The sequence below is a fragment of the Maylandia zebra genome, linkage group LG16 (assembly GCF_041146795.1).
Source record: "Maylandia zebra isolate NMK-2024a linkage group LG16, Mzebra_GT3a, whole genome shotgun sequence".
NCBI classification, from domain to species: Eukaryota; Metazoa; Chordata; class Actinopteri; order Cichliformes; family Cichlidae; genus Maylandia; species Maylandia zebra.
In genome coordinates, this window is record NC_135182.1 from 9,579,584 (window position 1) to 9,593,051 (window position 13,468).

Consider the following 13,468-nt stretch of genomic DNA (forward strand, 5'->3'; position numbering starts at 1 on the left):
CTCAGAGGGGATTAATAATGTGTCAGGAAGGCGCACACACACATAACACTGTGACTAGATGAGGGTTAAAGGAGACCATTAGGAAGGACAGTGTTTTAGTTGGCTTTTCATAGATGACACTCATAGTGTCTGTACTCACAGCGATATAACCATCGCATGAGATGTTACTGCATGAATTAATGTGACTGGGAACCAGTGGTTAAGGGGAATCCTTGTGCTCTTTAAGGCTCAACAATGCCTGTGCCATTGTTACCACAGAGATTGTTAAGAGGTTTGTGAAGTGCTGAGGACAGCAGCGGTCACAGCTTTTCATAAATGCTCTTCTAGTAAAACCCTGACATGGGATAAGAATCCAGCTGGATCCAAATTAGAGGCAGCTACTCTTAAGGATGGGAAGGGCACTGCAGTTATTCATAAGTTCTGATACTTCAGACAAAAAAAGAAACTGCACTTAACTACTTGGTGAAATTATATCTCATATATATATATATATATATATATATATATATATATAATTACATATAAAAAATAAGATTCCCTTCTCCCACTGTGGATTTTGACACATTTTGCATCACATCTGATCAATGACGCAGAATCCTGACTGGATAAACACAAATCACAGTGAGAAAGCCAGAAACTGTGCTGTAGCTTGTACAGCTTTTTAAAAGAAAAGCTTCAAAACGAGCTGTCACCAAGTCTTTGTTTAGTGCTTAGATGTGGCTCAAATCATCAGAGCTAACTGGACTTGCTTAAACTTGAACTGAGTTTAAGGCATCTTTTAGATCCAGTTTTTTCATGGGTCTCGTTTGGTTTTCAGCCAAACTACAGGCACATTTCTTCACTCTGTAGCTGTCCAGCACTGAGTGACCACTGCAATACGACCTCCCTTTCATGTTTTGTCTGTGGAGCTGTGGTTGTTAGTGGGCACGGATGAAAGGATTACAATTGTGTGTGTAAGCCAGTGATGCAGACCAGTTTTGTTGCTCACATCACACAGAATGACAGTTTCCCTCTTTGACTCAAAGGGAAGCATTATGTTCTCCAAATCAATAAAACTCAATTTCCCCGCCCACCCTACAGACAAAGCTCAGATGCACTGAGTCCACTCCTGTCTTCAGCCTGATAAAAGCTGAACAGCTGCACACTACTTTTGGTGTAAATTATAGATTTAAATGGGATATTTTGGCCTGGCTCCAGAATCTTATATTTCTTCTTTTAAAGGATGAGGCCGGCGATTTTTGATATTTTCATTACTAGAAATAAATGATTACCAAGTACTCTGTTTACCCAAAGCACGATTCCACTAATTCCTGCGTGCCATGCAGCTTCATCAAGGCACAGTTTCCCAGGTTTCTTTATTACAAAATATGGGGTGGTAAATTATTAAAGAATAGTCTCAACTGAGAAAATAAGCCTCTTTTAAGAATCATTTTACACTACAATATATAAACTTTGATTATCAGTGTATGTAGACAAGTACCACCACAAAAACCACAAATATGAACGGTGTGGCAAATACACACTGATTACACTTAAAACAGCAATTTATTATTACTGTTATTTTTATTATTAGCAGTAGTATTAATCTCTGGCTCGCTTCCACAGTGTCTTTTTGCCCGTCTTCCTCCCCTGATGGTTGATGGTCAGCAGATGGCCGCTCTTCCTACCGTTGCCAAGGTGGTCATCTAATTGTTGGGTACTTTTATATGACTGTTGTTGTGATATGGTGCTGTATAAATAAAATTGGATGAGTACGAAACGAGTACTGAAACGGGAACAGAAAAGGTCCAACTATGAAACGATGAGAGGGATTTTCTGGCTGCTGCACCAATTTCCTTCTGCGCCATTTGGGAATACCGTGCTGCACATTTCATAAAGTGGCCTTTAGAGACGGACCTGCTAGCAGACTTCTGTAACCGGTAGGTCTGCACACAGGCCAGACAGTAGCAGAGATTCTCATTCTTAGGAGAGTTTAGATACAGTACATAGTCACGTATGCTCAATTATTAGATTTTCTTTCTTTTTTTAAACACAGTTTTCAGTGAAACTTCTCTGTAAGAGATGACAGCACAATGAGCTACTTAAACTGCAGTCATGAAGTGAAAAGCAGCAATTTCTACAACAGCATCCTGATGTCACCTTCAGCCACCACAACCTGCTGCTACCCATTTCTACAGAAACTGGAGTGCACCATCTCAATCACATGGACGAGATTCCAGGAGACAGACAGCTAGTCTAGGAGAACTGGACAGGACAGTAGAAGGTCCTTAACCCATCAGCAGGACCAGTGTCTGCTCCTTTGTGTAAGGAGGAACAGGATGAGCACTGCCAGAGCTACAACATGACCTCCAGCAGGGCACTGGTCCAGATATGGGAGGAGACACCAGGACACTATCCAGGCTCTCATTTAGGAGCATGCTCCAATATCATCAGGCACACATACAAACGTGTCTGACAAACCACCGAGTACCATTTTGATTTGCTGCAAGGAAATTGACTTGACTGAAATTGACTTTCAGGGTGTCTTTGAATTCAGCCCTCTGTAGATTGATAATTTTCATTTCCATCAAATGATGTAGTGTCCTCCTGCTTGCTCATAGCGTGTTGTCTGACAGCTGGGGGGTTTCTCTGTATTATTGTAGGGTCTTTACCTTATAAAACTCAATTTAAAGTGCCTTGAGGCACCTGCTGTTGTAATTTGGAGCTATATCTTCCTGAAAACCAGCCTATTCATTAATGTCCTCTGTAATGGACATTTGTTTTTGGTCTATATCTTTTGACTTATTTGAGCTATCCTACTGAGTCCTGATGTACTAAATTGAGGACATTCTGGGCTTTCCCTTGGAGATCTCATGTGTTTTCAAAGCGTTCCTTTAATTTTAGTGAGCAGTGTATTTATTTAATGAAAAAGATTTGTCACCCAGTATGAGCAGGAGGAGCTCACCGACACACAAAAATAAAATATTTCAGGCTTTGTAATCACACAAAATCCTTGTCCATCAGTAGTTTGGGACAGATAAAAACAGCCTGACTTACATGCAACCAAATCACACTGATGAGTTTTATGAAGCAGAAGGGAGTTTGGGAGAAACTCAGACACACACTTTTGTGTAAAGGAGTGTGATGCAAGCATTTGTAAGGAGCTAGTGAGTGATTGTTAGTTACCTGTCGACCCTTGGGCTGGATGGTAGATGGCAGGTCCTGTGAAAGTGACCCATTGATGACAGAAAGAAAAGGTTAAGAAATATACTACAACACACACACACACACACACACACACACACACACACACACACACACACACACAGAGAGAGACTGAAAAATACCTTCAAACGCATGGGGATGGGGATTTTGGTCCCCACAAGTATAGTAAACTACCAATTTTTAGTCCCCATGAAGATGTTGATACCTGTCCACACACACACACACACACTGAGAACTTTTACATGCAATCTAGATGTAAAAAAAAAAGAAAAAAAAAAAAAAAGTCATTCTCATCTGTTAAAGCAGATCTGGCTGTGGAGCAACCAAGCAAGCACAGAGCAAGCGAAGCAGCTGCAGCATCAGCACCACCACATGTCTGTCTGGAGCCTTGGCAGGGGAAACTGTGGAACCTGATTGGGTTTAGTAGAATAGCAGAGTAGGAGCACATCTCCTCGCACCATCGTGACCACTGGAGCCTCGGTGTGTTTTTGTCAGCAATGAGGCACAGCAACGGAGCAGGCTTTGTGAGGCACACCAATTTGTGAACTGAGATATCGGACACGGGGGGCCTTTGGCTCAAACAGATGAACAGGGAGAATGACACGGGAGTGAGTTGAGGCCTACGGCATCACCCGTCTACATCTAATCCTACTGCTACCACTACTGTGACACGATTTAACGCAAAATGAAATGAAAGCAACTCATGAGAAACGCACGCAGCAACTGAATGTAACAACACGGACATGTAGAAATACCATGACACAACAGCGTGACAGAAAAAAAGAAAAAAAAAAAAAGGAGGAGGAAATGGCTGGGTGGTAGTCTGATCGTGGGATTTTTTGTTTTTCTATGGTTGGGGTGGGGGTCCTTACCAAGATAGAACTGTTAATGCTGGAGTGGCCATTGGCAGGGGACTGCCTGGAGGTGGTGGGGGACTCATTCTGAAATAAGACACACAGGTCAGCAGTGCACAGCCGGCGCACAAACACACACAAGCGCACACATTCACACACTTCTGGGGTTGACTGTAGGAGATGGAGGGTGTATTTGTAGAACACAATAGAGACCCACCACAGAGTTGACGTAATGAAATGCGTCAACAAGACATGGGAGACAGCAGCACCAGCAGAACTCTAGCATGCACAGCCTTAAATAACCACATAGAGGCGCTAGACTGACACGAGATGCCAGTCTGATCAGCATGAAGTCATCATTAACTGAAGCTGTCAGAGCTCAAAAGTCCTGACTGTGTCAGTGTTCAGAACAGCGTGTGCTGGAGGACCAAAAGAGTTGAAATCGCCGTCACATTTCTCTTTTAATGGAACACTTAATGACTTCTTATCAAATGTGACAGCAATACAACAATGTTATAGGTTTTACTGTGAAAATCAACTGGAAATGGAGAGAAATATGAAGGCTCTGTTCAGAGAAAGCTAAATTATAAGCAGAAATAATGATTAAAGTGAGCTAACAGTCTGTAATGTCTCAGTTAGTCTCTCTGTTCTCAGCTAAAAATGACCTAAATCAAAGCAGGGCTGTGGTTTGCGTGCACGACTTTTCAAAATAAAGTCTCCCTTTTTTTTCGTTTCTGTTAAAAACAACCACATTAACCATGCTGTTCTAGTTTTAGACCTCTGCACTGGTTTCAGTGTGTTCTAAAATGATCTAACTAATTACATGTACGGTCTTAGATGGCTGGATACCACAATGTATGTATAACTTCCTTTTGTCCCTCACAGCTCTGCTGGTCTAGCTTTTCTTAGCTGGTCCAAAGTATTGGTGCCCCAGCTTTCTGTCAGTTTTAGTATGCTGGTATTGTAGTTGTCTGAACTGCTGGTTTCTACTTATATTGTTTTTGGACTTTACTTCCTGTACACTGGAAAGCTCTTTGTTCTACTTGCTTCAAAAGCTACAAAGATAATATAACAAAAACAAACAAAAAAAACCCTTAAGTTGTTTGCCACTCTGAAAATGTAATACTGCACACTTGCTTTACATTTATCTCAGAATGATTTCATCGTCTAATTTAAAAAAAAAAAAAAAATTGAAAAATTTTGAAAAACCAGACGTTTCAATAACAGATCGCAAAACAACAGGATTTTTTTGTTATTAAATCTGTTACTTAGTTACGTGTATAACATGGATTTTTTCAGGGGAGTTCCTTTTCAGCAAGAAAAGCTGTGAAACTTACAAGCAAAAAAAAACTGTGCAAAAAAAGTCAACCAGTCAGTCAGACCTGGAGTCTTTGCTGGTCTGATTCTGGCACCTGGACCGCATGATTGACACCCCTAATCTATGGCAAATGATATCTGAGTTAGCCCTCGTTGGCATCCCATAGCACACGACAAAGAGCAATTAAGCTTTGAGTTTTACTGGCTTCCATTCAGTTTTAGTATACTGGTATTGTATTTTGCAGTACCCAATATCCTGTGTTGGACTTTACATCCTCTCCTGTAAACTCGGCTCTCATGTAGTGAGATAGATGAAGGAAGATGGAGTTTTAGCTGTTCAAGAGATGCTTGAGGCAACTTCAGTTGTATAACAATTCAGCATCTAAACATCAGCAACACCCTGAAACATCTCATGCGCCACATGAGCTGGAGCTTGGCCTAAGTTGAAGCATGACACGAGAGGTTACTATCATCCACGTCTGTACGGCGTGTGTGTGTAGGTGTAGTGGTTGTTCTATATGCAGGAGCAGGATGGGATACACAGAGAGGTGTAGCTTGTTTCCGGAGCGGAGAAGGGAAGAGGGAGTTCCGGTATCTTGGTTGTGAAATTGGTGTGCTGATTATCTGGCCCAGCCCCAGCAAAACACACACACAGCACACCCCGTACACACAACCTACTCAGGTTACACACACACACACACACTCAAGAATTTCACATCACATGTGCTGTACCAATGTACCTGCACATGTGATGTGACAATAAAAAGTGATTTGATTTGTGATTTGATTTCAGTAACCAGGCAAGCAGTTAGTAACTAGATCAAGAGCTCAAAAAAAGTAGTGAGGAGGAGGAAGAGGTGTTGTTACCTCACAGGATGAGCCCTGCGTCCGGTAGCTTGGTACTATTTTGAAAGTGATGCTGCCGCGCATCTCTCGCTGCAAACACACAGAAACACAGACACAGAAATATAGTGAGTTTTGTCTCATCTTCACGTCAGCTTGTGAGATTTTCTCTCATATGCAGAGATACAGTGGGGCAAAAAAGTATTTAGTCAGCCACCGATTGTGCAAGTTCCCCCACCTAAAATGATGACAGAGGTCAGTAATTTGCACCAGAGGTACACTTCAACTGTGAGAGACAGAATGTGAAAAAAAAATCCATGACTCCACATGGTAGGATTTGTAAAGAATTTATTCGTAAATCAGGGTGGAAAATAAGTATTTGGTCAATAACAAAAATACAACTCAATACTTTGTAACATAACCTTTGTTGGCAATAACAGAGGTCAAACGTTTACTATAGGTCTTTACCAGGTTTGCACACACAGTAGCTGGTATTTTGGCCCATTCCTCCATGCAGATCTTCTCGAGAGCAGTGATGTTTTGGGGCTGTCGCCGAGCAACACGGACTTTCAACTCCCGCCACAGATTTTCTATGGGGTTGAGGTCTGGAGACTGGCTAGGCCACTCCAGGACTTTCAAATGCTTCTTACGGAGCCACCCCTTTGTTGCCCGGGCGGTGTGTTTTGGATCATTGTCATGTTGGAAGACCCAGCCTCGTTTCATCTTCAAAGTTCTCACTGATGGAAGGAGGTTTTGGCTCAAAATCTCACGATACATGGCCCCATTCATTCTGTCCTTAACACGGATCAGTCGTCCTGTCCCCTTGGCAGAAAAACAGCCCCATAGCATGATGTTTCCACCCCCATGCTTCACAGTAGGTATGGTGTTCTTGGGATGCAACTCAGTATTCTTCTTCCTCCAAACACGACGAGTTGAGTTTATACCAAAAAGTTCTACTTTGGTTTCATCTGACCACATGACATTCTCCCAATCCTCTGCTGTATCATCCATGTGCTCTCTGGCAAACTTCAGACGGGCCTGGACATGCACTGGCTTCAGCAGCGGAACACGTCTGGCACTGCGGGATTTGATTCCCTGCCGTTGTAGTGTGTTACTGATGGTGACCTTTGTTACTTTGGTCCCAGCTCTCTGCAGGTCATTCACCAGGTCCCCCCGTGTGGTTCTGGGATCTTTGCTCACCGTTCTCATGATCATTTTGACCCCACGGGATGAGATCTTGCGTGGAGCCCCAGATCGTGGGAGATTATCAGTGGTCTTGTATGTCTTCCATTTTCTGATGAATGCTCCCACAGTTGATTTTTTCACACCAAGCTGCTTGCCTATTGTAGATTCACTCTTCCCAGTCTGGTGCAGGTCTACAATACTTTTCCTGGTGTCCTTCGAAAGCTCTTTGGTCTTGGCCATGGCGGAGTTTGGAGTCTGACTGTTTGAGGCTGTGGACAGGTGTCTTTTATACAGATGATGAGTTCAAACAGGTGCCATTCATACAGGTAACGAGTGGGGGACAGAAAAGCTTCTTACAGGAGACGTTACAGGTCTGTGAGAGCCAGAGATTTTCCTTGTTTGAGGTGACCAAATACTTATTTTCCACCCTAATTTACGAATAAATTCTTTACAAATCCTACCATGTGAATTCATGGATTTTTTTTTCACATTCTGTCTCTCACAGTTGAAGTGTACCTCTGGTGCAAATTACTGACCTCTGTCATCATTTTAAGTGGGGGAACTTGCACAATCGGTGGCTGACTAAATACTTTTTTGCCCCACTGTAGTGGAAAAAAAGGTTTTCTCTGGTGTATAAACATTTGAGAATTTCATTTAATTCTCTTCTGTAAATTGCTTCGGTACAGTTCATGCTAACTACACCTGTCAAGACCCTCTTGTCCAAATATAGTCAGTTGTGACTCCAAAAACAACCCCTCTCCCAAACAAACACAAAAGCAAAACTCACCAGCATCTTCTGCAGCTGCTCTACAGTCTGGTTGGCCACACTGATGCCGTTGATTTCCCTGATCTCATCTCCAACATGCAATGTTCCTGAACGTAGGAAAAAGGAAAAGAGAAACAAGCAGAAAGACAAACGTAAAATATTTTCTAATTGCAGAGGCATCCGAGATGCAGCCATAGCAGAGGTCCTCCGGTCTAGTTTGATTCTTCAGCGACTACAGTGTGGCATCCTTTGTAACAATCGAGGAGGAGTTTCTTTTACTCACCGTTAATTTAAAAAGCTCTAAAACCTTCCTCTTCTTTAAAGATTTCAGGTAACAACAGTAAAAATATTTATTGAGGACTTGAAATACGAAATTAGAGTATTGTATACAAAAAATAGGCAGAATATTTTAACAAATGAGTCAAAGTCTTGTGGGCAAGATTTATATAATGTCGCTTATTGACGTCAGTCAGAAGATGGAATAGAGTACCCTGTCTGTGGATCATCCCCCCGTGCATTATCCTTGCGACGATGCAGTGGTTTGATTCGTTCATCTTCAATGTGATACCCTGCAAACGCATAAATTTGAAAATGGTTACTGATACCATGTAAAAAGTCCCAATGTCATCCCAGATCAAATATCAGTACAGTGAATACAACACCGTACTCTTTAGATCATTAACCGTGAATTATGATGCATCTCGATTAATCATGAAGAACTCTCTTCAGCCACAAGTAGAACAAGCCTCCAACAGACGGCATGGCCCCCAAAGAGTCCCAACATCAGCATTATACAGTTAGTGTGAGCTGACATGAAGAGACAGAAGACTAAAACCAGAGAGGAACTGTGGCAAGTTACCTTTAAATGCTAAAACAAAGTATAAATAATAATAGGCATGTCTCTGAAAGCATCCTCACTTTCATTTCATTCATTTCAACTCAGCATTGTTCAAAATCCCAAAGGGCGTACCATTGGCTCATCTGTGTTCTTCTGAAACTGGACCAGACGGACTCTGGTGACGTTCTCCAGGTCCATGTCTCCGTTGGCACTCTCGGGGGAGTCTCCGTTCAGGAAGGGTGAGGTGGGTGGAGGTGTCACCCGCAGAGCCTCGTCACTGTAAACCTCGTGGGCCACTACGTCATGGGCCTGCAGCAATGCCTGTAAACACACACACTCCATAAAGGACTTCACTCTTCTTGGTAAAGGCACATTTTGTGTGAACAAGAGTGCACCAGTTATGGAACTTTACTGTCGGCTTCTGGTGGCATCACTGACATGAATATCTGCGATTCTTCCAAAGTAAAAGGGAGGCTGAGATGAGGTACAGGCAAGGCCACAGGATGTTGAGGAAGAGTTTCCCCCTTTCCTGTGGCAGCAGACGAATTAGGACTGAATATGAGTACCACTGTCTTATCTGGTGAAGAAATACTCTTTAGCTAGCTAGTTGTTCTCACCAGAAACCATTTATGAAAACAAGTGATTGTTGGGCACTGCTTTATGAGTTGGCATATACAAAGAATTGGTGAAATCTGTATGACTCCAACAGTACAAATAACGTCATTCAGCTTAAAAATTTGCAATCCACACTCTTTTTATGGTAAATTCACAGAAGACAAAGCCTTCAGTGTTCTTGAACTCCCTCAAGACATGATCTCACTAAAAATAACATGGACAATATTTTATTCAAGCTCTGAAGAGCAGGAAGGGATTTGCTTCTTGACTTTGTCTGACTCTCTGCTCTGCCACACATTACAAAGATATTTCTCCTTTTGCACAGGTGCCTTTAGTCCGTAGCCCCTGCATCTGTCTGAGCTCTGCATCTCCACAAGACGAGCCTGCTGCTCCCTCACACCCACAGAGTGTTAGACTCCACTTGTCTGACAGACGCAGAGGCCCTTCCCTTGAGTGGCACTTTAACAAACCCATCTGAACTTCAGAAGACAGCAATCAAAGCCCAACAAAGGGGGGAAACCTGTGACTGTCTTCTTTCAGCGTCACGCAAACAACACACACAAGCGCACGCACCCGAGGAGGGAGAGCACATCAGAGAGGGAGAGACACAAAGGCAGCGGCAGCCTCTCTAACTCCAGTGTCAAAATACATCACACGCAGAAGACACTTCATGTTGCACAACTTGCAGGAAAACTGTGTGTGTCTGTAGGTGCAAGTACGTGTGTGTGTGTGTGTGTGTTTGTGCACCCTAATGAAAACAGGGTTAAGTGCTCAACTGATCCTTTCATGCTGTGTGCTTTAACCCTTTAAGACCTACCATAGAACTAAGTCCGCCAGAGCTTATCTTTATATTTTTACATGCTGTAGTGCCATTTTTGGGAGCATTTCAAGTTGCTTTACATCAGTACAACTGTTATAGCCCAAATTTTAATAATATGTATGCATTTAGTGCATAGTAACTATATAAATTGCAAAAACATGCAAAAAAAAAAAAAAAAAAAAAAAAAAAAAAACCATAAAAATTTTTTTTAATCGTTTTTGTTTTGTTACATATATTTCTAGTTAGAGAAATTTAAGAGGCTTATGCCTCAAAATTGTAAATACAAAAAAGTTGCACAAATGAGTTTACAACAACAGGAAATTTATTTTGAGTGTCTTCATAATTTTATTTTTGAGATACACCAATTTTTATATACTGCAGAAAAAACGAAAATAAATATTAAATGCAAATTGGCAAAGAATTTCCAGCAGTGCAATTTGAGTTCTAAGCATCCCAGAAACGACACAGAAAAGCATAAATTCAAACATGACTTTTAAAAACACCAGTATAGGCTTATCAGGCCCTGAAGGTAAAAAACGACATTTTCCGCAAAAATGACGTCACTTCTGGTTTCGGGCAGGTAATGGCAGACATGCCCTAGTTCGTGCTGACGTCTATTCCGACACAGGAAGTGTTACAAACAGCTGATCGGATCGGCAATGCGCGTTTCTGGATTATTATGCTTTTGTTGCTGCAAATGCTTTTTACGCAATTTTTGCAAAGCTATATGTGGAAGGAAACTGTGACTTAGGACAAACTGAATGCATAAGAAGTACAACGCCTGCGGTTTCATATGCAAAAAAAAAAAAAAAAAAATCATTGCGCTAGCTTACGTGGTTGCAGTTCTACAGAGATTTAAAAATAGATATGCACAACGGAGCGTGCCCGCTCCGACCGGTTTTAAAGGGTTAAAACGAGAAAATTTTAGACTGAGATAGTTAATGGACAGTGCTTTAAGCTGTTTAAACTGATCCCCATGTCGAAAAAAAGAAGAAAAAAAGAAAAAGAATAAATAATGCGGTATTCAGTGCAAAGTTCATAAATAATGTCCTGGACTGTGGGGTTTGTGGGGATTCTGCCATGTCAGCATCACTGCCACTCAAATGACAAACAAGATGACGTGAGCTTACACAGATCCTGTTCTTTATTTAGACATTAAAAGGTGATCGGTGCATCATGGGAAGGCCCCAGCAGCCTAGGCCTATTGCTACAGCATAACTGAGGAATGCTTTAGGATCACCTGATCCAGCTCTAACTCTACGCTTTATCAAAAAGAAAAGTCTTAAACCTTTTAAACTTTGTGATACAATTGTTCAAGATTTTGTATGTGAGAATTTTAAATTCAGGAAGCTTTAAGGGAGACCTGATAATAATCTGAGAAGCTAAAAATGCACAAAGTAGTTTTTCTGCTCTGATGATGTCTCTGATACAGGATGTTTCTTATTTTTGAGATATTGGCAAAAACATGAAGGCAGTTCACATATTTGTTCAATGTGTGCATTAAAGGACATATGCTGGTCGAAACGACTCCAAGATTTCTCACAGTGTTACTGGAGGCCAAGGTAATCTATGCAAGCATCTGGTTAGACAACAAGATTTTTAGGCCCAAGTACAGTAATCTCCGTTTTATCTAAATATTGAATCAGGAAATTAGAGATCATCCAGGTCTTTACTTCTTTAAGACATGTCTGTATTTGAACTAGTTTATTTAAATGATCTGCCTTGATAGATAAATAAAGCTGGGTATCATCTACATAGCAATGAAAGTGCCATTTCAAAACATATTAGTTTAATGTATGTGTTGAAGGACATTTCCTGGTCAAAAACAACTTTAAGAGTTATCACACTGTTGCTGGAGGCCAAGGTAATACCATTTCAGTTTCAAAAATATTCCCTGAAAAGGGGCAGCAGCCATGTGGGGAGGATTGCTAAACTTTAGCTACACTTTGCTAATGTTTTTCTATACCTCAAATACCATCTGAACACTAATTCTGAAACCCTACACCTCAAAGTAACAGGTTTACTTTGTTAAAAATAACCTACAAAGAAAGTCAAGTCTACTCTCATGTGTGTACATCAGAGCTAGACGAGTCAAAATCCTGGCATGGATCCGTGGGCATCGTCTGTATTCAGTTCTCACTTGAACTTGTTGGAATGTGGAACACGTCAGTTTACGCTCTTGTAGCACCATGAAGGAGCCAGGCCTCTGACCCGACACAGCACATCGCATCAAACACGCCTTACTAACCTCCGTCTACGCCCGCCCTCCTCTCTCACTTCACAGCCAGGACCCTCTCCTTCCATTTGTCTTGATTACTGATCTTTTTCCTCAACTTTGCTCTCCCTATCACTTCATTTTGATACCGATTTGTCTTTTTTCTTTTTACGTCTCCTCTCTCTGTCGGTCTGTCCACGTGATATTGAGCAACACTGATCAGTGATGAAAATCAGATGTATTTATGTATATATATCACATTCGCAGACACTTGAAACACCCTTCCATTTCCACACAGTTCATGTTAGATGACTTGATCTTTAAACACTTAAATAAACCAATACCAATGCGACGCACTCCATCTTTCTTGTGCATGTTTTCTTTTTAGTCCTATCTAATCTGTGCAGACAACAATAAGACCATGTAAAAGTGCTATTTACAACATTTAGAGAGATTCTGATTTGTTATATCTGGACTCTAAATGCTTCGTTAAAGGGCCTTGTGCACATTTCTGTAAGAAATGGACATGAGAACCTCTTAATGTGTGTCTGTGGGATTTTTTTCCCCACTCACCATGAAATGTGGCTGGGTTACTATCCGTCTGAGTTCCTTAGCTTCGTGCTTCTCTGGGTAGCAAGAGATCTCTTCCAGTACCTGAGGAAACACAGAGAGAAGAGTTTAATTTATGCCTCAGTAGCTCTTCTTTATGCCCAAATCCCTCCTTCCAATGCGACCTGGCCACTTCAGCGTAGGCAGCGCAGACCAACAACACTCACAGTTCCTCTCCAACACCACCTCCTAATGCGAGACC

At 41.6% G+C, this 13,468-nt stretch overlaps 1 protein-coding gene across 16 annotated transcripts in view; it reads right to left on the bottom strand.

Annotated features, from left to right (window-relative positions):
- caska (calcium/calmodulin-dependent serine protein kinase a) overlaps nt 1–13,468 on the bottom strand; it is a 175,464-nt gene that overhangs the window by 14,048 nt on the left and 147,948 nt on the right. For 12 of the 16 annotated variants that reach the window (XM_014412508.4, XM_014412513.4, XM_014412512.4 and 9 more), the window contains 7 exons: nt 13,231–13,311; nt 9,140–9,328; nt 8,660–8,738; nt 8,191–8,276; nt 6,243–6,311; nt 4,077–4,145; nt 3,166–3,201 (listed from right to left, as the gene is read on the bottom strand). In XM_014412508.4, coding sequence (XP_014267994.1) covers nt 3,166–3,201; nt 4,077–4,145; nt 6,243–6,311; nt 8,191–8,276; nt 8,660–8,738; nt 9,140–9,328; nt 13,231–13,311 — 609 coding nt within the window. The remainder of the gene's footprint in view (nt 1–3,165; nt 3,202–4,076; nt 4,146–6,242; nt 6,312–8,190; nt 8,277–8,659; nt 8,739–9,139; nt 9,329–13,230; nt 13,312–13,468) is intronic. The other 4 variants (XM_014412516.4, XM_014412515.4, XM_014412520.4 and 1 more) reach the window with 1 other exon arrangement.